This window comes from Bos javanicus, chromosome 14 (assembly GCF_032452875.1).
Source record: "Bos javanicus breed banteng chromosome 14, ARS-OSU_banteng_1.0, whole genome shotgun sequence".
In the NCBI taxonomy this organism is placed as follows: Eukaryota; Metazoa; Chordata; class Mammalia; order Artiodactyla; family Bovidae; genus Bos; species Bos javanicus.
In genome coordinates, this window is record NC_083881.1 from 1,112,409 (window position 1) to 1,136,581 (window position 24,173).

The 24,173-nt window shown below is 60.9% G+C and overlaps 2 protein-coding genes across 5 annotated transcripts in view; both read left to right on the forward strand.

Moving 5' to 3' along the window:
• The window catches only part of ZC3H3 (zinc finger CCCH-type containing 3), a 63,646-nt gene extending 52,979 nt beyond the window's left edge, over positions 1-10,667 (forward strand). Inside the window, 6 exon segments of the mRNA XM_061438090.1 lie at positions 588-719; positions 8,131-8,315; positions 8,838-8,928; positions 8,931-9,014; positions 9,017-9,191; positions 10,546-10,667. Of these exon segments, the coding sequence (XP_061294074.1) occupies positions 588-719; positions 8,131-8,315; positions 8,838-8,928; positions 8,931-9,014; positions 9,017-9,191; positions 10,546-10,577 (699 nt within the window). The 3' untranslated portion in view covers positions 10,578-10,667.
• A 1,491-nt stretch (positions 10,668-12,158) lies between these two features.
• On the forward strand, positions 12,159-21,224 carry MAFA (MAF bZIP transcription factor A). 4 transcript variants are annotated; one of them, XM_061438270.1, is made up of 4 exons: positions 12,159-12,547; positions 12,648-12,695; positions 13,216-13,375; positions 14,040-21,224. In XM_061438270.1, the coding sequence occupies exon 4, from the start codon at positions 18,905-18,907 to the stop codon at positions 19,958-19,960; it is 1,056 nt and encodes a 351-aa protein (XP_061294254.1). In that variant the 5' UTR covers positions 12,159-12,547; positions 12,648-12,695; positions 13,216-13,375; positions 14,040-18,904; the 3' UTR covers positions 19,961-21,224. The 4 variants fall into 4 exon arrangements, with proteins under 4 accessions (XP_061294254.1, XP_061294256.1, XP_061294255.1 ...); XM_061438272.1 differs by having other exon boundaries at positions 12,653-12,695; XM_061438271.1 differs by having other exon boundaries at positions 12,159-12,695.
• The last annotated feature ends 2,949 nt before the right edge of the window (positions 21,225-24,173 follow it).

Below are 24,173 nucleotides of genomic sequence, written 5' to 3' on the forward strand. Positions count from 1 at the left end.
CCACCAGGTCTCCCTGGGCCGGCCTGCCCTCTGCCAGGCCCCTACGGTGCCCACCCACAGTCAGTGCCAGCAGAGCCCCTGCAAGGGCTGCTCCGAGTCAGGTCTCCAGCTCACAGACGCTGCCGGTGCCCACGTGCCGGGCAGCTGGAAAGCCTGCTGGGTGTCAGGTCCTGTAGGCCGTCACCCTGCTGGGGCACCCGCACGCTGCCCCCCTTCTCCCCTGCCCTGCTTTTCTAGGTGCCGGCGCCTCCAGGCCGCGCCCCCCCGCCTCCCCCCGCCCCGAAAGTCCCGCAGCCCAGACCAGGCAGGCTCGGGGCAGGTGGCGGACTTGGGGACAGCACATCTGGGCCTGAGCTGTCCTGCTGGCTGAGTCCCCATCTCTGTCCTCACGTGATCGCAGGCCTGAGCGGCGTCGCCCCTGGGGAGGCTGGGGGTCTCACTTTGGGGTGGGCCAGTCTCTCTGTGGCTCACGCCTGGTGATGGAGCCCAGGGTGGGCCCCTCGGGTCCTGGTGCCCCTGCCTGTGAGGTGGGGCAAGGAGGGAGGCTGGGGGCGCTGCCCTGGGCCTCACTGCCTCCCACCCTGCAGATGCCTGTCTGCTCCTACTTCCTGAAGGGTATCTGCAGCAACAGCAGCTGCCCCTACAGCCATGTGTACGTGTCCCGCAAGGCGGAGGTCTGCACCGACTTCCTGAAAGGCTACTGCCCTCTGGGTGCCAAGGTAAGGGGCATGGGGTGGAGGGGCACTGGGGGTGAGGAGCTGGCCCGGGGGCCAGGCCCACCCTGCTTTGCGGGCCTGTCCTCCCCACCTGCCCATCGACAGCTGACAGCTGACACCCCTGTGGGCCGGGGTGGGCCCCCTGGGCAGCGGGTCCCGGTGCCCTAGAGGGAGCCTCCTCACCAGCCCAGGGGCCTCAGCAAAGCCCGCTGCCTCGTCCGCAGATGCTCGTGAGTGACCACCCTGCCTCAGGGCTTGTGGGCTGCCCTGGGGGAGCAGGGCTGGCCCTGAGCCCGGGGAGCGCGTGTCTCTGCAGGCCAGCTCCCTATTCCGGGCTGGGCTTCACCCTGTGGGGAGCACGATGGGAGCACAGCCGCTCCCCTGCTGGCCTGTGCACAGCACTCTGGGGCCCCCCGCGGAGGCCCCTCCTGCAGAGGTGGGGCCCGGCTGGTGACTCCAGAGCAGCCCAGGTGGGGTGAGGTGGGGGCGCAGGACCCCCATGGAGGCTGTGGGCGATTATTGTAAAAGATTCCAATGTAAATGAAAATATCAAGGCGATATTTAAGTTCTGCTTCTATTAGTGGAAGTGCTTACTGCGTGTGTTTCAGCGTGTGGGCGCTGCGTGGCTGCCACATGATGGATAGCGGCTTGTAATTATAGATGGGAAAAGCGCTGAGCAGGCCGGATCCGGCAGGGGCGGAGGCAGCAGCCTGGGCCGGCAAGGGTTAATTTTATTCTCTAAATAATATAAAAAGTGCTGAGTCGTCACCTTGCTCCTGAAGTGGAAGTCCTCAGATGGGCCCCAGAGAGTTTATAATATTCCACTGAATCAAGTGGAATTGTTAACCTTGCTTCATAAAGCGCTGGCTTGTTAAAGACACATGTCCCCTTTTCTTGTGAATGATTTAAGCTGGAGTAGATCCGTGTCCTTCACCTTTTCAGGGCCACGTGCTGCTCCTGGGTCTGGGGCTCACTGGTCAGCCTCTCTCATCTCCTCAGTTTGTCCCTCCGGACTCTCAGGATACTCGGGGACACGGCCAGCCTCCGTGAGCCGCCGGATGTCACAGCGACCGCCTCATGCTTGCTCCGCCACTCCTGGTGCTGGTGGTGGGCTCCCCTGATGGCTTGCTGTTGAATCCACACGCGTGTCGGGGAGACACCGAGGGCGGGTGTTCCAGCACTGCCCTCCGCCCTGGCCAGCCTGCTCGGGTGTCTATGGCGCTGTCGCCCGGCACGCCCACCAGACTCGCGCTGCTCACACATCCCCAGGGTGCTTTCTGGCCGGAGGTCCAGCCCTGCCTGGGCCTGGAGCACCGCGCCTCCAGCCCCTCCTGGCGCAGAGCAGACCCGAGCGTGGGTATCATCTGCAGCCACCTCTGTAGCGACAGCGACTCCCCTGCCCTTATGGTGCCTGGCCCGCTCTCCACGACTTCCTTCTCCCTCTGTCCTCCACCGTGTCAGCGGCCCACCCCCGCCGCCTCCTGACGCACAGAAGCGCCTTGTCCTCTGGACGTCTTTCTTGGAAGTCACAGACAGTGTCTCTGTATCCGTTCAGTTCAGTCGCTGAATCGTGTCTGACTTTTTGCGACCCCGTGGAATGCAGCATGCCAGGCTTCCCTGTCCATCACCAGCTCCCGGAGCTTACTCAAACTCACGTCCATCGAGTCGGTGATGCCATCCAACCATCTCATCCTCTGTCGTCATCCCCTTCTCCCCCTGCCTTTAGTTTTTCCCAGCATCAGAGTCTTTTCTAATCTTCACAGCTTTACTGAGATAGAACTCATATCCCATACAAATCACCCATTTAAGTGCACAATACTGTGGGTTTTGGTGCATTACATTTTTAATTTTTTAATTTTAGCAGAATTTGCCATTTTTAAGTGTATAGTTCAGTGGTATTAATTATATTGACAATATCATACAACCACCACTATGTTTCCAAAACTTTTTCATCGCCCCAAACAGAATCTCTAAACAGTTGGCAATGACTCCCCGTTCCCCTCCTCACCACCTCCTGACAGCCACAAATCAACATTTTGTCTCCATGAATGTGCCTATTCTAGGTATTTAACATAGGTGGAATCTTATAGCTATTTGCCCAAATCTTTTTTGTATCAGTTGAGATAATCATGTGGGTTTTTTCCCCTTCATTCTATTAAGCTAGTCAATCAGACATACTGACCACATCGATCAATCACAAATATACTGATTGATTTTTGGATGTTGAACCATCTTTGCATTCTGAGAATAAATCCCACTGGATCATAGTCTATAATCTTTTTAATATGCCACTAGTCCAGTTTTGTAGTATTTTGTTGAGGATTTTGACATCTGTATCCATAATAATATTGATCTGTAATTTCCTTTTCTTGTAGTATCTCTGTATGCTTTTGGAACCAAGGTAAGGCTAGCCTGGTAGATTGTTTTGGCTGTTGTGTGTTAGGAAGTATTCTCTCATCTTCTGTGTTTTTGGAGGAATTTGAAAAGAATAGGTGTTAATTCTTTACATGTTTAGTAGGATTCACCTGTTGAAACCATCTAGTCTCGGGCTTTTCTTGATTGGGAGGTTTTATGATTACTGATTCAATCTCTGTACTATACAGCTGACCCTTGAATACCACCCCCCCCCAACACAGTAAGAAATCTGCGTGTAACTTTACAGTCAGCCCACCACATGCCCTGTTCGCATGCCAGCAGCTCCTGGTGTGCAGTCAGTGCCGACTGCAGCCTGGGCTCTTGGCTGTTACACTCGTCCGGGTCTTACCTGGGCTCCTGGCTGTTACACTCGTCCAGGTCTTACCTGGGCTCCTGGCTGTTACACTCGTCCGGGTCTTACCTGGGCTCCTGGCTGTTACACTAGTCCGGGTCTTACCTGGGCTCCTGGCTGTTACACTCGTCCGGGTCTTACCTGGGCTCCTGGCTGTTACACTCGTCCGGGTCTTGCCTGGGCTCCTGGCTGTTACACTCGTCCGGGTCTTGCCTGGGCTCCTGGCTGTTACACTCGTCCGGGTCTTACCTGGGCTCCTGGCTGTTACACTCGTCCGGGTCTTACCTGGGCTCCTGGCTGTTACACTCGTCCGGGTCTTACCTGGGCTCCTGGCTGTTACACTAGTCCGGGTCTTACCTGGGCTCTTGGCTGTTACACTCGTCCGGGTCTTACCTGGGCTCTTGGCTGTTACACTCGTCCGGGTCTTGCCTGGGCTCCTGGCTGTTACACTAGTCCGGGTCTTGCCTGGGCTCCTGGCTGTTACACTAGTCCGGGTCTTGCCTGGGCTCCTGGCTGTTACACTAGTCCGGGTCTTACCTGGGCTCCTGGCTGTTACACTCGTCCGGGTCTTACCTGGTCTCCTGGCTGTTACACTAGTCCGGGTCTCATTTAACAGTCCCAGGTTGTTGTTGTTCAGTAGCTCAGGCGTGTCTGACTCTTCGCGACCCCATGGACTACAGCATGCCAGGCTTCCCTGTCCATCACTATCTCCTGGAGCTTGTTCAAACTGATGTGCGTTGAGTCAGTGATGCCATCCAGCCAACTCATCCTCTGTCACCTCCTTCTCCTCCTGCCTTCAGTCTTTCCCAGCATCAGGGCCTTTTCCAATGAGTTGGCTCTTGGCATCAGGTGGCCTAAGTACTGGGGCTTCAGTTTCAACATGAGTCCTTCCAGTGAATATTCAGGCTTGATTTTCTTTATTATTGATTGGTTTGATCGCCCTGCAGCCCAAGGGACTCTCAAGAGTCTTTTCCAGCACCACAGTTCAAAAGCATCAGTTCTTCAGTACTCAGCCTCGTGGTCCAACTCTCACATCCATACATGACTCCTGGAAAAACCACAGCTTTGACTACAGGGACCTTTGTCGGTTATTTGAGCTTTGGGATAAGTCATAACAAGGAAGCAGATTTCTTCACTTTTTTCTTCCTTGTGGTTATTTTAGCTGTTCTTGCCCCTTTATCCTTCCAGAAATGTATTTTAAATGCCAGGTAAGGTTTTTAGAGTTGGAATTTGGATTCGGGTTGACTTGAATCTGTGCCTTAGTTTGGTGAGAACTGGTCTCACCGGTCTCTACAGTGAATCTCCTATGTATGATCAATGCGCTGTCTCTAGTGACACAGACTCGCCTTTGATGTCATTTGATAAAATTCTTGCTTGTCTTATCTCTGTTAAGTTTATTTCTCTCACATTTATTATTATTATAAAAAGCTTGTTTTTAAATGTTATTTTCTTACTGTTCATTGGTAACGGACATATGATTTTTAATACTGATTTTGTTTCCAGCAGTCTTGCTAAATTATATTAGTAATTGTAATAATTCATCCATGGGACTTAGTCTTTTGGGTTTTTCTACATAAACAATCATATCTTTTGCAAATAATGACCGTATTTTCTTCCTTTGAGTTTCTTTTTCTGCCCTGCCTATAAGCCCAGTAAGATAGTAACTCATAGCTGTGGGCTTCCAGCTGCACCCCTTGGTGAATGATGATGATGGTTTCGTGAAGGTTCTGTATTAAGCTAAGGAAGCTCCCTTCTATTGCTAATCTGCTAAACTTTTGTTGATTCTGACTTCCATGATGCTCTTCTTTCTTGCCTCTCAAGGTGATCACATGGTTCCTTTCTCTTAGGTTGCTAATGTGCTGATTTCTATTCCCTGGTTTTCTAACGTTAAACTAACCTTGCATTCCTGAGATAAACTCAGCTTGGTCCTAACATGGTCTTTTTACACATTTCAGGACTCATTTTTTACACATTTCAGTTTATTTATGATTTGTGTAGAATGTGAGTCATTGTTCATGCAATTGGCCTAAAGGTTGTTTGATCATCTCACTGCGGTCAGGTTCCAGGTTTAAGACCCCTCTGGCTGCATAGACTGAGCTGAGTGTTCTCTGCTGTCCTCTTCTGTGGGCTGGTTCATGGGAGGTTGGGTAGTGCATTCTTGAATAGCTGGTAGAACCACCGTGAAACCCTGGGCTGGCGCTTGCCTTGTTTAACTACTGATTCAAATTCCTTTATGGTCTATATTCATTCAGATTTAATGTCAGATTTTGGCAGTTTTTCTAGAATTTGTAGATTTTGTCTGTGTTTTCAAATTTATTGGCATAAAATTTGTTCATTGTGTCCCCTTCTGCAGCACCAGCAGTTAACGGCACTTCTGTCATTCCTAATATTGTTTATATGTTCCTTTTCTCTCTATGTCCTTCTCTCTGCTTTCTTTGTTTTTCTGTTTTCCTCTGACTTTGAGGTGTTTCGTCTTTGCTAATGTAAGACTCCGAGGCTGAGGGCTTTGCTCCAAGCGCTCCTTTAGCTCCAGTCCATCAACTTTGATGAGTTGTTTTAGTGTTGTCATTTGGTTTTAAATATCACCTAGTTTCTGTTGCTTCTTGACTGACTGACGCATTATTTAGCACTAACTTTCTTTATTTCCAGGCTTCCCTAGTAGCTCAGATGGTAAAGCATCTGCCTGTAATGCAAGAGACCCGGGTTCGATCCTTGTGTCGGGAAGATACACTGGAGAAGGAAATGGCAATCCACTCCAGTTTTCTTGCCGGGGAATTCCATGAACAGAGGAGCCTGGCAGTCTATAATCCCAGGAATTTTCCTTACTTCCAGCTCTGCGGGGCACATGGGGCAGGGGCAGGGGTGTGGGGTTTGCTTTTTCCTCGGCAGCCTTGCACTAAGGATGGCGGGGGCTGAGGTCTGAGACCAGCCCTGCACCCAGTAGACGTTCCTCCATCATTTCACCTGCTCAGGAGTTCTTGGATGATTTCAGAAGGTTCTTTACATTTGAGCCTAGATTTGGGTTGCTCTGGGAGGACGGTCAGTTCAGACCAGCCATCTCTAGTCCCACAGTCAACCGGATGTGAGCTGCATGTGGGATTTCACAGTTTCTAGTGCCGCTGTAAGAAAGTGAGACAGAAACAGCTGGAACGAGTGTACGTGACCCAGTGGCTCACAGATGTCAGCGTGCAGTCCGAGAGGAAACCGAGGTGCTGCCTTTTACCGGGTCCCTCTGTGCCAGGTCCCGCCTCCCGTGTGTTGCTCCTGTTGAGCCGCCTGGGCTCAGAGCAGCGGCGGGGCTCATGGCCACCATGGGACGGCACAGAGACAGCACCCCCCGGCCACCTCTCTGCACCCAGCCCAGGGTGGGCTCTCCACACAGAGGGCCTGCCCATCCCTCTGCCTGCCCAGGAGAGCCCGCTGCAGCATATACCACCGAGGGGACCACTGGGATTCAGGGCAGAGGGCCCTTGACTCTGGGGCTGGGGGAGCAGGCGTTGGGGAGCAGGGCTGGGTCTCCCCAGCACAGGGAGGGGTAGCCGTCCAGGTGCAGGGGTGCTACCTGCCTGTCTTCACACCAGCCCCGGGCACCAGTGTGAAGGGCCTCTAGTTCCTGGGTGGCAAGTGAGGGCCAGGTGTGGGAACAAGAATGGGGTCAGTGCCCAGATCCTGCTCACAGGATGGGCACAGGCTCCGTGGGGTCCTCGGCCAGCCTTGTCCCGCGTGCTGGGAGCCAGGCTGACATCTGGGGCTCTGAGGACACGTGCCCAGTGGGGGTGACGGGTCCAGAAGGAAGTGGTCTCAAGGCTGTTGCCATGACACTTCCAGTGGCTGTGCCAGGGGGCACCCTCGAGCTGCTCAGGCACCAGGGCTGGTTTTAAACTTGACTCTGGGTGTTCTTGCCTGGAGATCCCATGGACAGAGGAGCCTGGCGGGCTACAGTCCATGGGCTCGCACAGAGTCAGACACAATGGAGCTGACTGAGTGCACACGGGGTGGTTTTGGGGCTCTGCTTGCAGGGGTTTCCATCTGGGTCTCTTTCTAGCATGTCACCTGTCACCTGGTCAGCATGAGGGTGGCTTCCTCCTCCTGGGTGGGGCCCACTGAGCCAGCTCTTGGGGGTGGGAGAATAGGCCCCTTCCTCTAGGAGGACCAGGCAAGAAGCAGGCACACGGTAGGGCTACAGTTCCTGCCTGGGGGCAGGGGGGCCATGGAGAGGCGGGCCTTGGGTCCAGGCTCTGTGCTCCCTGTGGGCCTGGTGGGCAGAGCTGAGGCCATCTGTTGCCCCGACCTGCCTGACAGTGCACCCTCCGTGGGGTGCCCCCCACCCTGGTCCTCTGCCAGGACAGGTGGGCTGCAGTCAGGAGGAGGAGGTAGCTCCCTGGGAATCCGCACCCCAGTCTCAGTCCAGGCCCAGGGCCAGGCTGGGTGGTGCTGGTACAACCAGGGAAGTGCCCTTGACCCTCAGACTGACCCTTCCTATCTTTGAGATGGGTAGGGGTGAGCGCCCTGGGGCCTCTCTGGCCTGAGGACCTCAGACCCCCAACAGGAACCCTTCCGCGTGAGCCCCACTGGGCGAAGCAGGTGGGCCCCCTGCGTGGTGCTGCGGTCTCCACCGGCTCACCCAGCTGTGCCCTCCTCCCGCAGTGCAAGAAGAAGCACACGCTGCTGTGCCCCGACTTCTCCCGCCGGGGCGTGTGCCCCCGCGGTGCCCAGTGCCAGCTGCTCCACCGCAACCCGAAGCGCCTGGGCCGGCGAGCAGCCACCCCCACAGCCCCGGAGCCTGGCAACACGCCCCCCAGGAGCAGGGCTTCTACCAGCCACGGGCCCAGGTGACGGGGACTGTGGGTGCGGCATGTGTAAGCTTGGGGTGGGGGCAGGAGGGAGCCCTGCATCCCCGCCCAGCTCTGGGGGCTTCACACCCCCCAAAAAACCTCTGTCCAAAGTTGGTGAAGTGACCTCCAGAGGTGCCCCACCCCCGGTCCTCAGGCTGGACGAGCAGAGAGCATCCCTGACCCACCCCAATCTCCAGGGGCAGGGGAGGTCCTAAGCGACGCTCATGGCTGGGCCCCACGGTGTGCTCCCCTGCCTGCGCGTGTGGGAACCCGTGTGGACGGGGAAGGCTCCAGGAGGTGAGGACAGCATCAGCGTGCAGCTGCTGGAGGCCCTTAAGTGTCACCAGTCTGTCCTCGGCCCACAGGCCCGCCTTGACCTGCGTGGCAGTGCCTGATAGCTGCTGGGCAGGGATGGGTGGGGGGTGGACGGATGGTGTACAGATGGTGGGCCAGCACCCTCTGGACCCCGCCTGCCCCACGCCGCCCGCCTCACACCCCGCTCCCCTCCCGTTCCTACAGGAAGCCCTCGGCCGCCCTGCGCCCCGCCAGACGGATGTCCAGCCCCCCCAGCTCCATGGCTGCTGGCTCGACCTCACCCCCCTCCTCCCCACGGGTGTTAGCTGCGGCCTCCCCCTCCCCTCCTCCCCCTCCCCCTCCTCCTCCTCTTCCCCCTCCCCCTCCTCTCCCTGCCCCCCTCCGCCTCCCTGTCCTTGGAGCCAGAGGAGCTGTGTCTGCAGGCTGCTGAGGCCTCAGCGGGAGCTGGCTCCAGCGGCCTCTCCAAGCTGCCCTCCTTCATCGCCCTGCAGTCCTCGCCCAGCCCTGGAGGCCAGCCCAGGGCCCAGGCCCCCAGGAGCGCCTCCTCCAAGGACTCAGGTAGGCAGCCCAGCTCTGGCGGCGCGCACCTCAGGCCTGTGGGTCAGCCTGGGGGGCCTGCTGGTCCCAGGGAGCCGGCGGCACGGTCTCTGGCATGGCAGGTGCGCGCCTGCAGGCCCACAGGGTGGGCGCGAGGTGCGGGCGCAGAGCACCGCTCACAGACCGCCCAGCCGAGGGCTGATTTAATTAGAAAGCACCCATTTCTGTTAATTTGTTCTGGAAGATCACCGCACACTCCTGGAGAGAACAGATGTTTCCTCTCCCCCGATGAACATTTGGGGCTTGGTAAATGGCTCCACTCAGCCTTGTTTAGGAGAGAAAAGAGGATTTTATGGCTGCAAACGACCCTTTCTGTAAACATTTTACAGCTCTCTGCGCGTTTGAGTGACGATAAACCCCACGCAGCTCGGCGGGCTGCAAATTTGCGACCATACGGCTATCATTTTATTGTCATATTTCACGGTCGTAACGTTAATGGGAGATGCTTGCCGCAGCCTCTTCTCCCAGCTCTGCTGAGCGAGCTCGCACGCTGCCTGCTCAGCCCCCGAGCCAGGGGCGCCAAGCTGCGGCCAGGCCCTCCGTGGGCAGGACACCCTGAGGGCGGGAGGAAGGAGCAGATAGCCCCAAGCCACCAGTGTTTTAATTTTTGTTTTTAATTACGATGAGAAACCCTGCAACCAGCCCTAGAATCAGAGGAAGCAGGGGCGGGGAAGTGGTGACTGTCGACCTCCACAGACGGAGCCCAGCAACCGTCCTTCCCTGCTCAGGCCTTGCCGGCTTCCTGGGGGCCTGAGGGGCCCGGGGCTATGGCTGGCTGAGCAGGTGACTGGGGTCCTCGGCCCTGCAGTGGGATCCCAGGAGGAGTTGCGAGCTTGCAGGGGGCACGTGGACAGTGCTGGCCTGTGGGCTGGTTTGCCGGCCTATGAGGCCACCAGGAGTGTCCTTGGTGAGGAGAGGCACCGGGGTGCCCAGTGGGGGTGGGGCCCAGGGCGGCAGCCTCTCCCACCCCAGCCCAACAGCCCTGGCTGGTCCCTGGGGCCTCGGGGCCCCCAGCAGCTGCTCGCACACACCCTGGGTTTCCGTGTGGAAGGCGCCGTCTGGCAGCGCCAGACACCTGTCCCTGCGTGAGCCTGAGCGGTGTGTGCGAGCCACCGGCACCCGGTGCTCAGGGCTCAGCTGCAGGCTGCGGGGCTCCCGTGGGGCAGCCCACTGCCCATGGCCAGGCCTGGACCTGCTCCACGCGGGACCCCGGGCCATTGGGTGGTGTCCCAGCCCCTCCCAGTTTCGAGCAACCCCTGACCCAGAGGCCTTGAGGGAGCCCTCCTGTGCCTGACCTTTGGCCTTCTTGGAACAGGGAAGTCGCTGCACATCAAGCCGCGTCTGTGAGGGTCCAGGGGGCCAGCCCGCGCCTACCTCAGCCCCATCCCAAGAGGAAGGAGGCTCCGCCCGCCACCGCCCCGGATGAGGGGCCGCCTGCCACGGAGTGCCCCCAGGGGTGGCAGGGCTGTCCCCCTGCCCGCCTGGCTTTCAGCCCTGTGTGATCAGTGCCCACACCTGGCCCCCCTCAGGCTGGGCTCCACCACTTCCCCACCCCTGGGCCTTCAGCCTTGCCCTGAGAGGTGCCTGGCAGGGCTCCCCCGTGCGATGTCTGCCCTGTCCTCCCACAGGCCTCCTGAGACTGCCGGGCGGGCCTCCCTGGCGGGTACTTTGTGTTCAGCAATAAAGGTTCTGTCCTGTGTCTGCTTGGCTGTCCCGACCGTTGCTGCTGCTGCCTGGCCTGCTGAGCACAGCGCAGGTGGATGCACAGGGCCCAGGGGTCCCAGAGCCTCCCCCAGGGAGGAGGGGACCTCCGGGGGGACCTGGAGGCCTGAGGTTGAGGGGAAGGTGAGGGGTACGCCCCAGAGCCTCCTCCAGGGCCCCCCCAACCTGCCCACCTGGCCCGGCCTCTGAGTAGGGATGTGGGCCCCTTCCCTGCCACCCCAGGGTGGCTCAGGGCTGAGGCCGCCTGTCCCCCATGGCCAGGCCAGTGTGCTTTATGGTTGGGAGAGGCCTGGGCAGGCCCTGGGGACTGGAGGCAACAGGCTGGGGCCAGAGGGCCTCCCCCAAGCAGATCTCTCCTCCAGAGCCCCTTCCCCGGGCCTCTCAGGAGAGCAGCTGGGCCAGAGTAGGGCCAGGGACAGGCCAGGGCTGCCGGACAGAGGGGACAGCTCATCGCCCCCTGAGCTGTCTCCAGTCCCAGGGCACCTGGGCAAGCTGGCTGAGAGTGATGACCTCAGCCCGGGGCCCTGACAGGATGCAGCCCTGGCTGGTAGCCCCCCACTGCCAAGGCCTGGAGTGGAGCCGGGCCGCTCAGGGTATCTGCCCCTCACCCCCAGGCAAGTGAGGTGTGCTCCCTTCGAGCACCTGCCTGCAGCCACACTCCTAGGGTGCCCCTGCCCCCGCCTGCCTCCATCCCCGCCAGTCAGTCGGCTGCAGCAGGGACCTGTGCCACAAACCACCCTGTAGGCGGGGCGCCCTCGGGCTCCCCTGCCCACAGCCCCACACGACTCCTGCAGTTGACCACAGGGGAGTCGCCTGTGTGGCTGCTCGTCGTCCCGCTGCTTCTTCCGGCCCCAGTGGGAAGAGCGCTGTCCAACTCTGGCTGACAGGGGCAGCCCAGGCCTCTGAACACACTGCCTCCTTGAGGGTCCCTCTGACCGAAGAAGGCCCCTTGGCCCTCCCTGGCTCCAGACGAGGCGAGGTCCCACAGATGACGAGAGCCAGGCGGGGCCGTGGAGAGGGGCCCACCTGGCCTCAGCGTGCAGGGGCCCGCTGTCCAGCAGGGCAGGGGTCCCGGCCTCAGCGTGCGGGGGCCCGCTGTCCAGCAGGGCAGGGGTCCCGGCCTCAGCATGCAGGGGCCCGCTGTCCAGCAGAGCTGGGCTCCCGGCCTCAGCGTGCGGGGGCCCGCTGTCCAGCAGAGCAGGGCTCCCGCTGTCCTGTGCCGATCGCTGGCACCTCCACCCGGGGCCCCGAGCCCTGTCTCTGGGGCCTGATCTGTGCTAGTTCAGCAGGCTGCTGGACACTGGACTCAGACCTGACTGCGAAGAACGGGCCCACAGCCCAGCAGGGAGCTGAGTGCTGACAGTGAGGAACCTGCAGAGCAGGGGCAGCAGCCTGCCTGGCCGGGTGCCCTGGGCCAGGGCTGAGCCCCTTGCCCAGCTCCTCCTCCTGGCCTAGGCTGGCAGGAGGAGCAGGCACCGGGGTGCAGCCTGGGGGCCACCGAGGCCTCCCCCACTTCCTGCCTAGGCTGTCCTTGATGCCCACGGTCAGCTCCACCACAGAGGGACAGAAGGACCTCTGACAACGGGAGGACCGAGGTTCGAGTCTCCCTCCCCCGCCTGGAGAGACGGGAGACCGAGGGAGACTCGGGTGTTTGTTTCTCCCATCCGATTGACCTCCCTGCTCTTCCCTCCATAGTAAAGGAGGGGACCCCAGACTGTGAGACAGACACCAGCTGGACAGGAGGTGGGCAGGTGTTTCCATTACGCGAGGCGCTCCCGACAGACCAGTGGGTGCTGGGCCCCTCCTGTTGGGCACCCAGCACCTGGCTGGGACCAGCGCTGTTCTCCAGGGCCTCCCCGGCCGCCCCACCTCCTCAGGTGTACTTCCTGTGCCCGGGCCCCGCTCACGGCTCAGCCCACGACCCTGAGGCAGCCGGCCTGACAGCTGCGGGCCGCAGGGAAGGCTTAGGAAGGGCTGGGCGCCCCAGAGCACGGGGGTAGCCCTGCCCACAGCTGCCTGTGCTCCTGGGCCCCTGCCCTGCGGGCCCACACCCCGTGACCCCCTGAGGACCAGTCAGCCTCCGGCTCAGCCTGGTCAGACTCCCTGCTCCCAGCAGGGGAGGGGGTCACCGTCACTGTGGGCTCCCTGTGCTAAGGGCAGATCAGCTGGGCCCCCGGGAGGAAGGGCCCGTCGTCCCCACCAGCCCCGACTGCGTAAGGGCCGTGGAGTCCAGGCAGGCCCTGCCCCTTTGTCCCCTTCACAGGTACCTGCTGCCACCCCAGGCCTGTGGCCCCGTGGACTGCCCTTCGCCCTGGTGCAGCCTCTCAGGTGATGGCCCCAAGGACAGGGAGCCTCCTGTGAGGGCTGCGGGGCTCGCACCGTGACCGTGAAGCACCCCTCCCGTGGGCAGGGTGGGCCCTCAGGTGAGCCCCGAGGTCGTGTGGCCAGCAGGGCCTCGGGATCTGGGCTGCGGGGCTCGGGGGAGGCATCTGACGTGGGGGCCCGAAAGTGCCCCCGTGTGGGTCTCAGGGAGGGGCCTGCCTCTCCCGGCTCCTCTGCAGCCTGACTGACCGTGGTGGGTGGGGAAGGCACCCACCCCTCACTGTCTGAGCCCAGGAAGGAGCCCCTGGTGGGACAGCGGGGCTGCCGGGTCTAGAGCTGGGCCTGAGCTTGTGTAGCGCCTCTAAGCCCCGCCTGGAGAGCGGGGCCTCCGTTCCCAACAGGGACTACTGTGGCCTCGTCTTGTGACTCCCATGAGGCTGGGCGGCTGGGTGACCGCTGGGCCTGGGCAGACCCTGCAGCGCAGTGCTGTGATGGTGTGCGCACCCTGCAGCTGGACTTGTCTAGAGTCTAGGGCACTGAGCTGGGACCTTGGCACTGTGCTGCCCGAGGGTGGTTCCAGGGTCCCCAGAGGGGCCGCCCCCCCAGACTAATCCCCACCCCACATCAGGCCAGGCCCCTCGGCCTTTCCCGTCTCCCATTCTGTAGGGCCCCCTCCATCTGCCTGGGGATTCGCTAGGGCAGTCATCAGGCGTGGGAAGCCAGGGCGGCCTCCAACCCCCTGAGCCTGGGGTCTTGGCTCCTCAGATGCCAAGAAATGGTCCCGACAGTCTGAGAGAGCTTGGGAGCATCTTCCCCAGAGAAGCCTTCAGACAACAGTGCCGCCCCCCACCTGACCCGCCCTCGCCACGACCTTGAGACGGTAGCCCCACAGGACTCTGGATGACAACACTGCCTGCAGGCGCTGGACTTATGCTGATCTCCTGCACAGACGTGCTGTGTAGCTCACTTTCTATTTTATGGTTTATTTTCTGCTCTCTCACCCGTTCTCGGGTAGATTGTATTTTCCAGAGATGCTGTGACTGTGTAGTTTTTCCTACATACTCCATGGGGGATGGTGTCTGTGCCCCTTGGATATGAGCACTGCCACCCCTCACGAAAATGCCAAGCATATCTGCCTGACTCCCTTGGACGCTCACGCTGAGAACCAGCCGCCACGCTGTGAGGAAGCCCAATCAGTCAGCCACCGTGTGCGGATACTGGTCCGGCTACGGCCCCATCGTCTGCCGGCCACCAGTCCCTCAGCCTTCAAGTCCTCCCAGCCGCCATGGTCCAGCTGCACCCAGGACAACCTGTCCACTGCAGAGCCCACGAGTGCCTGTTTCCTACCAGGGACCCCTGGGCCACCTCCCTGGCGGAAGGTGCTGGAAGCTGCCCCTGGACAGGCTGCCTGGCACACAGAACTGCTCAGTAAAGACACGTGCGTGTATTTACTGAGGAGCCTCCACACGGTCCCTGTGGCTCTCTGGCTCCAAGCGCTGGTTGTTTGCTGGGCGGGCAGGGAGGTCCCCAGAGGGCGAGGAAGAAAGGGAGCCTTTTCTGGGCCACATGGAATTGGCGCATCCTCTGCCGGCTCCACTGCTGGTCGAGGGAGCCACGGCTGGGCCTGCAGCACTCCTGAGTGCCGTCTCTGGGGCCTGCGAGCCTTTCATGGCAGAGAGGAGGTAGCTCTGGGCTCTCGTGGCCTCTGCCTCTGAGACCCAGCTGACAGCCCCTCCTTGAACTTGCCGGGTCCCAGGCCAGCAAGTGGCGAAGAGGAGGTTTCTGAAGAGAAAGGAGCGAGCCTGAAGCCCACAACCAAAGTCAAGAAGGGGCAGACTTTCCCTGGGCTGGGAAGAGCCCGTCTCACCTGTAGTGTGGGGCGCCGGGGGGTTGGGGTCTGTGTACAGGGGCGCTCAGCCCCTTTCCCAGCCCCCTGGCAGTGACTCAGGACAGAGGAGGGCTCAGCTGCCACCACGAGAAGCCAGGGAGCAGACTCAGGGCCCCTCCACCTTCCAGGGCTCCTGCTCCCGAGAGCTTAGCCCAGGCCTGCAGGCCCAGACACCTTCTGGGAAGCCAGTCTGACCTGAGATCAAGCCCAGGACTGGAGAACTTACCGAGGGCCCAAGGCAGTTGGGGACATGGGTGCCTTGCTTGGTTCCAGGTTGCCCGAAGGCCCTTGTGTCTGTTCCCAGTTCTGAGTGCAGTCTTTGCAGCCGGCCCTGCACTGGGTCCCTCTTCCCTGGGGACAGACAATGAAAGGCCTGTGAGTGTGACTGGGCAAGGGGCTGGCTGGCTCTGGCCCAGCACCCTTGAGCACCACATTTTGGGGCCAGATGTGGGCAGGTGTCCCTGACTTAGTGTGGCTGAGCGCAGGCCTCGAGGAGGTTTGGGATAGGGAGGGGCTGTTCTGCAAGGCCTCCCTGGCTTTAGCAGCCTTACTGCACCTCTCAGGACAAGGCGTGGTGACTGGGTGGGACTGGGGATGCCGCAGAGCTCGGCAATGGCTGCAGTCGGTGGCCCTTGGCCTGGGGCCAGGAGCTGTGAGGAGGACCCCCACCTGCACCAGCCTGGCTCCACCCAGCACCTTCCCGAGCTTGGAACCACACTCTTGCCTGGTCCAGTGGCCTGGCTGAAGCCATGCCATGAGGAGCAGAGGCCAGGTGGCCAGTGCAAGGGCTCGCTCCATCTCAGACGGGCATATGGACCACCAGCTTGCCACGCAGCGTCTCCCCTCTGAGCTGTGGCTTCCCTCTGAACGCCAAGTGCTTTCAGTTCATTTCAGTTCAGTTGCTCAGTCGTGTCCGACTCTGTGACCCCATGAACTGCAGCACGCCAGGCCTCCCTGTCCATCACCAACTCCCGGAGTCCACCCCAAATCCATGTCCATTGAGTCAGTGATGCCATCCAACCATCTCATCCTCTGTCGTCCCCTTCTCCTACTCTCAATCTTTCCCAGCATCAGAGTCTTTTCAAATGAGTCAGCTCTTCACATCAGGTGGCCAAAGTATTGGAGTTTCAGCTTCAACATCAGTCCTTCCAATGAACACCTAGGACTGATCTTTAGGATGGACTGGATCTCCTTGCAGTCCAAGGGATCTCAAGAGTCTTCTCCAACACCACAGTTCAAAAGCATGAATTCTTCGGCGCTCAGCTTTCTTTATAATCCAACTCTCACATCCATACACAACATTGGAAAAACCATAGCTTTGACTAGACGGACCTTTTTTGACAAAGTAATGTCTCTGCTTTTTAATATGCTGTCTAGGTTGTTTGTAACTTTCCTTCCAAGGAGCAAGCGTCTTTTAATTTCATGGCTGCAGTCACCATCCACAGTGATTTTGGAGCCCAGAAAAATAAAGTCAGCCACTGTTTCCAATGTTTCCCCATCTATTTGCCATGATGTGATGGGACTGGATGCCATGATCTTCATTTTCTGAATGTTGAGCTCTAAGTCAACCTTTTCACTCTCCACTTTCACTTTCATCAGGAGGCTCTTTAGTTCCTCTTCACTCTCTGCCATAAGGGTGGTATCATCTGCATATCTGAGGTTATTGATATCTCTCCCGGCAATCTTGATTCCAGCTTGTGCTTCATCCAGCCCAGCGTTTCTCATGATGTACTCTGCATATAAGTTAAATCAGCAGGGTGACAATATACAGCCTTGACGTACTCCTTTTCCTATTTGGAACCAGTCTGTTGTTCCCTGTCCAGTTCTAACTGTTGCTTCCTGACCTGCATACAGGTTTTCTGGAGGCAGGTCAGGTGGTCTGGTATTCCCATCTCTTTCAAGAGGGCTTTAAAGGGAGCCCCCTAACCTGGCAACACATGTCCCTGAGCACCCAGGCTGGGTTCATCCCTGTGGGAGGGGAGAGGAGAGAGGAGCGGGGTCACCCCCATGTACATTAAAAAGTGAGGTTTCACTTGGCATTGCGACAGTTTTCTTCTTACAAAATACTAGACACTTGTGAGGAACCAGGTAGAAGCCCTGATAGATAAATGCCCCCAGCACGTGGCTAGGCTGCCCCTGGTGACGTCCTGCCCGTAGTCCCTCCAGACTTTTCCTTCTGTGCACAGATGGTTGGTTGCATTTAAGAATGAGTTAAACTGTAGAAGTCATATGATAGTATAGAGAATGGGGGGAGGGCTCTCTGGGTCATGGCCCCATCTCAGTTGACCCTAGAAGGCCCCTGCTCTGGGCACACCCGCGGCTCTACAGATTACTACCCAGTCACCAAGCCCTGGGTAACCGGCCACCTCTGGTCCCCTAGTCCGGCTCTTAAGGCTTCTCGCGTTGGAGGCCTCCCACCTGCGCCCGACCCCCATCCCCGCCCGCACCTAGCTCTGAGCCCCATTCTCCGCCAGGAGGCCAGATCTCGGCGGATGGGCAGCTGGGGGCCGATTCCTAACGTGGTGTAGGCCTGGCAGCCCTCCGGCCTTGGGACAGCCCCCGCGCCCCGCCCGTGCCGGGTCGGTCCAGCCCCTGAGCCTCAAGTCCCACCAGCCGCGCAGGCTCCGGCCCCCACGCTCCGGTCCCTGACCCCACCTTCGCTGCTCCGCGCGCGACTCCCTCTGCACCTGCACCGCATAGCGGGGGCACCGGGCGCCCGGCGGTGAATCCCGCCGCACCGAGGTGCCAACAACTTTGTTGACTAAATTCCTGAACCCGCCTGAACCGCGAAGCTAAAAATAACCAGCGCTCCCGCGCAGCGCCCGGCCAGGCCGCGCAGCGTCACCCGTGTCGAGAGGCCGGAATGTCCCGGCGCCACTACGCTAGCAGGCTGAACGCAGGCTCCCCGATGGACCGACGGAAAAAATCTTGGGAAGGGGCTGCGGGGTCACGGTCAGCCGGCGGCGGGGGGACGAGGTCACCAAGGAGCACCCCTCGCCCGGATCCCCGAAGCTCTGGCCACTCCGTGGAGGACGCGAGGCATCGGAGGCCGCAGGCAAGGCCCCGCGCCGCCCGCGCGCCCCCAGCTCCCCAGGCCCTTCCCGTGCAGCCCCCCGAGGTGGCCACCAGAGGGCCCTGCCCCTCCTCTCCCGGGCAGCGGGTCACCACCCCTTCCCACAGCTGTTCCCTGCAGGAGACTGACAGCTGGGCTCCTGGTTGCCATGGGGATATGCAAATTAGGCGACGGGTCTGGGGCTCTTATTGGCCCGGAGGCGCGTACTCCTCCCAGAGAGGCGGGCCCAGGCGCCCGGCCCTATAAAGGGGAGCGCGCGGCGCGGAGCTTGGCGGTAGAGGCGGGGCCGGCCGTTCGCGGGCGGAGCGCGGGGAACCCGAGTAGCCCGAGGCGGTGGCTGCACCGCCGCCCGCCCGGCCATCGCCGGGCCGCTGGCGGAGCGGGGTGGGGGGGGGGGGGTGGTGTACAGGGGACCGCGGACGGCCTGCATCCGCTGGGGAGCGACCCAGGGTTGCGCGAGAGGCCCTACTGGCGGCGTCCCCATTGGCCACCCCAGAGTTGGCCGAGTGAAACTTTTCCCTTCGCGCTTCGGCTCGGAGCCCGCGCCTCTCGCTGCCCGGACCCACCGCCCGTGGGAAGCGAAGGGGGGGGACAGGCCCGCGGCTCGCCCCCCCCGGCCCCGCCTCCCGTCGGGGCTCAGCCGGGCGAGGCGGCGGGGCCCCCCAGGCGATGGCCACGGAGCTGGCGATGGGCGCCGAGCTGCCCAGCAGCCCGCTGGCCATCGAGTACGTGAACGATTTCGACCTGATGAAGTTCGAGGTGAAGAAGGAGCCGCCCGAGGCCGAGCGCTTTTGCCACCGACTGCCACCCGGCTCGCTGTCCTCGACGCCGCTCAGCACGCCGTGTTCCTCCGTGCCCTCTTCGCCCAGCTTCTGCGCGCCCAGCCCCGGCACCAGCGGCGGCGCGGGGGGCGGCGGCGGCGCGGCGCAGGCCGGGGCCACCCCGGGGCAGGCGAGTGGGGGCCCCGGCGCCGTCGGGGGCGCCTCGGGGAAGCCGGCGCTGGAGGATCTGTACTGGATGAGTGGCTATCAGCACCACCTTAACCCCGAGGCCCTCAACCTGACGCCCGAGGACGCGGTGGAGGCGCTCATCGGAAGCGGCCACCACGCTGGGCACCACGGCGCGCACCACCCAGCGGCCGCTGCGGCCTACGAGGCCTTCCGGGGCCAGGGCTTCGCGGGCGGCGGCGGCGCGGACGACATGGGCGCTGGCCACCACCACGGCACCCACCACGCCGCCCACCACCACCACCACGCGCCCCACCACCATCACCACCACCACCACGGCGGCGCGGGCCACGGCGGCGGCGGCACAACCCACCACGTGCGCTTGGAGGAGCGCTTCTCCGACGACCAGCTGGTGTCCATGTCCGTGCGCGAGCTGAACAGGCAGCTCCGCGGCTTCAGCAAGGAGGAGGTCATCCGGCTGAAGCAGAAGCGGCGCACGCTTAAGAACCGCGGCTACGCGCAGTCGTGCCGCTTCAAGCGGGTGCAGCAGCGGCACATTCTGGAGAGCGAGAAGTGCCAGCTCCAGAGCCAGGTGGAGCAGCTGAAGCTGGAGGTGGGGCGCCTGGCCAAGGAGCGGGACCTGTACAAGGAGAAATACGAGAAGCTGGCCGGCCGGGGCGGCCCCGGGGGCGCGGGCGGGGCCGGCTTCCCGCGGGAGTCCTCGCCGCCGCAGGCCGGGCCCGGCGGGGCCAAGGGCGCGCCCGACTTCTTCCTGTGAGCGCGGGGCCCAGAGCCCGCGCCACCGCCGAGTAGAGGCTCGCGCGGGCGGCCGGGGGCCTGGACTTGGACTCCGCAGCTCAGGGCGAGGACGCACGGCCGCGCCGAGCCTCCCCAGCGCGCCGGCCCCCGCGTGAGTGCCACCGCCTCCGGCCGGGCCGGCCCCGCGCGCCTTGTCTGCAGGCGCCGGACAGAGGCCCGTCCCTCGGCACGGTCTCCTCTCTCCCGGCTTGCGCACCTTCCCGGGTCGCCATCCCGACGCTGTTCCAATTCCTCTGCTCGGAGCACGGCGACTCCCAGGAAGCTGGACCGGGTCGAAGTCCTTCCTGGCGTCCGCTTGTACATACGTGGAGCGCGGTTGTGCGCCCGACCTCACCCGGACCGCCACGGGCAGCCGGCGCCGCCCTGCACCCTTGGTCTCCTTTCTTTTGGCCTCCCTACCCAGGCCTTTTGTACTCCTTTTCGAAGCGGTACTTATTTTCGAAGTATTTATATTTATTTTGCTCGGTGATCAGAAAAGGAAACCCCGGAGAAGCTCCCTTCTTCCCGCCGGGGTTGCCCTCGGATGTCCGTGTGTCCCAGCATGTGTCGCTCGCTCGGAGGGTCCTGGCCCCTGCCTGCCCGCTTGCCCGCCTGCCCCCTACCCTGCCACTGGCGTCCCCTAGAGATTGACGTGGAGGAGCATTATCTATGCTGTGTTCAGTCCTGCTGCCCTACTGTACTCCGGGGTGGGGGGAGGGGGGTGGGAGCTGGCCGGGACTTCCGTGCTGCTATTTCTCTATGCACCAGATCGTATTTATGGCTCCTGGGGAAGTATATCTTATTTTAACCCTCAAGAGAAGTGGAAAAAAAAAAAAAAGTAATGCACAGTATTTCTAGCAGAAAAAAAAAATTTTTTAAGAGGAGGTTTCGCCTGAATCTCCTGGCATGGAGTCCGGTGGAGAAAGTGTATAATTTTATTTTAATTTAAAATGTGTTTCGTTTTGTTTGTGGATTCTTTTTTAAACAACCTGATCACTTTTGGAGTGGCCAGAAGAGGGAGGGAAGGCCGAGTTCTGGCCCCTTTAAGCCCCCAGCCCCTGACTGCACCCTGCACCCCGGCCTGGGCTCCTTCCACGCCTGCTCGTGGGGGGCCCGGGAGATACCAACTCCTTGCAAGTTTTGTTGTGCTGTGGGATTTCGTTGGGTTCTTTTTTCATTTGCTACGAAACTGAGGAAAGAAAAACACACACACACAAAATAAATTCATTTAGATCCAAAAGTTATTGGAGCCTGGCTGGTTTTTCTGTGGTTTTCGTTTCTGCCATATTTCTTCCTGAATAGAAAGAAAAGGAGTTTCCCAAACTAAGCCCTGCCTTAGCTCCAGGTGACCCACCCCCATTGAAGCGGGGAGTGGCCGGAGTTGTTTAAAAAGGCTGCTGCCAGGGCCCGACCGGTAGGAACCTGCCCCCGAGCTGCCCCGTGGGGAGGAGGCCGCACAGTGAGGCCCCGACCCCCACGACAGCCCAACGCAACCCCGGGCTAAAGGCCACCCTTGGTAGCACGATGTGTCCTGGGCAGGGCAAGCGCTGTCCTCAGCTCTTCTGAGCCTGCGGTCTCCCACCTGCAGGACCAAGGCCTGGACTGCGGGAGCAACGGGCAGGGCAGCACCCTGGAAACTTCGCCCTGGGGGGCTGGAGTCAGCGCAGGGTCCTGGGGTCAGCGCAGGATGCTTGGCCAGTACCTCGGTTCACACTGGGATTGGGGCAGGGTCTGGTGAACCCTGTGGTTTGCATGTTTGGAGCCCCCCGCCGGCCTCGGCAGAGCACCCCACTATTCTGTCTGGGGGCACCAGCTCCTCCTCTGGGCTGGGAGAGCTGCGGTTCCCGAGAGGACATCACCTGAGTTGGTCTCAGAGTCTCAATCCAAGAGACAGAGCAAAACCGAGGGCCACCCCCTCCCTCTTTGCTTTAGAATGAAACTTAGAACCAGGAGGCTGGGTCTCCGGGAGGAATGGAGCAAAATCCCCAAACACAGGTTGAGCACCCCAACCGCCCGGGAGGGAGCAGGCTTCTCTCAGTGAGCAAAACTGCTGCTGCAGAGAGAAGCAGAAATGCAGGGATGGGGATGAATTAAGGGTAGCTGGGGAGGCTGCAGCATGGCCAGGGGGCACCAGGAGGGTTCCTGCCGGCCTGGCCAAGGAGGAGCCCAGAGTCTGCGTGCTTGGGAGGGCCGGCCGCTGGCTGGTGTGGGTGAGGGCACCTTAGTTCTCACCGCTGTCACCTAAGGAACCACTGGGGAGTCCTCCTGGCAGAGAAAGCAGGTTGAGGGCTTCGGGCCTGACAGTATTCTTTAGGGGGAGGGAGCCAGGCTCCCTCCAGCACCCCAGGCCTCCCAGAGCCCAGTTCTCGGGGCCTGGATCCAGCGTGGGGGCTTGGGGAGGCCTGGGAAAGGGGTCACCCCCACCGCAAAGCGCAGCTTGGGCTCCTGCTCGGGCCGCTGAGCCGGGCTGGTTTCACTTTCCTCTTCTGTTTCCTTTTCCTCTCTCCTTCCCTTTCCTTCCTCCCCACCCCCTTCTTTCCTCCAGTTATCCCTCTAAGATAAAATGGAGAAGGCAAATGAACCTACAAGACCTGGAAATTATTCGGAGAGACAGGAGGAGCACTCATGTGTGAGTTTAGAGACAAATCTTTTCCCGAAAGCTTTTGAGAGGATGCAGACAATGGCAACCCACTCCAGTGTTCTTGCCTGGAGAATCCCAGGGATGCGGAGCCTGGTGGGCTGCGGTCTATGGGGTCACACAGAGTCGGACGCGACTGAAGCAACTTAGCAGCAGCAGACCTCCTGCAGGAAAGCAGGCAGCCTGTGGAGAGTAGACCAGAGGCCCCCACGTGCCCCCTCCGGGCGTCCCCTTCTAGCAGGGCGCCGCCCCCATAGGTGCTGGGGGCTGAAACTCTGCCCTCACCGGAAGGATTGCTGCAGCCCGTGGGGGCCCAGGAGGGAGGTACCTGGTGGAGGGCCACCGCCTCACCACACCTGGGGACCTTGGGCGAGCTCAGTGCTCGGGGTGTCTGTGCCCACGTGTGTGCCTGTGATGCAACTCGTGTCCTGTAGGTGTGAGGGGCAGTGACTGCACCGAGACCCTGGAGCCACCTGGACCAGGCTGAGAGGGACCTGGCGGGGCAGGGAGGGCCCCAGACTGGGGTGGAGGGCGCTGCCCGTCCAGGCTGCACTGCACGCCCAGGTCTCTGGGCTGTCATGCCCACTGGATGTTCAGGGGCCGTGGTGGCCCCTCGCCTCCCAGCTCAGCCTAACCCAGCGCCTCGGGCGGGCAGCGATGCCAGCTCACACCGCCACGCTCTACACTCTGGGAAGAGGCTCCCTGAACCATCCTGCAGACAGAAGCTGCACCTCGAAGCCTTGGGCCCACCCCCGACCCCCCACCCTGCCCCTGCCTCTGGGGGGATTCGTTTTTCACTCCTTTGTGACTTCATTCAGTGTGAATCCCAACTCTGCCTTGTCCACTGGAGACCGGAGGCCAGACCAAGATGACAGCCCTGCCCGGAGCAGGGAGAGACAGCTGAGCGCCTGGAGGAAAGGAGGGGCGACGATTCTGGGGGGCCTGGGACGTTAGAGCAGATCTGGGACAGCCTGGAGGGCGGCATGCAGGCAGTGTTCCCAGGGGCCAGAGTCGCCCTCCTGAGGCCTGGGGGCCAAGAGTGCGACCCTGGAGAGGACAGGGAGGCACACTCACACAAACACGCTGGACACAACATGTGTCAACTCATTACACACGTGACACATACGATCCACACGTAGACAGCTGCACACCTGTGGCCCGCACACAGCTCCCCTAGGCTGCCCCACCTCAGGGAGTCCCTCCCTGCCCGCTGGGATCCCCAGGGCTACCTGTCCTGACAGCCCCAGCTCCCAGCCCAGGGAGGTTGCCTGAGCTGAGAACTGGTCACCAGTACCCCACCCCAGCCTACCCCAGCCTCTGGGGGCGGCAGCATTTCAGGCCCCGCCCCATATGCAGAGCACCCGGCTGGGCCTCCCCCTCCACTGGTGCAGGGGTCCCTATACCCCAAACACACATTCACACACGCCACAGCTGCCCGCCCTCTGCAGCTGGTTAAGGGCTCCAGCAAAAACCCTGAGCTGGGATTCCAAGAGAGAGGCTCTGGCCCCCTTCCCCAGCTGCTGGCCCTACCCAGAGGGGACTCTATACTGGGGGC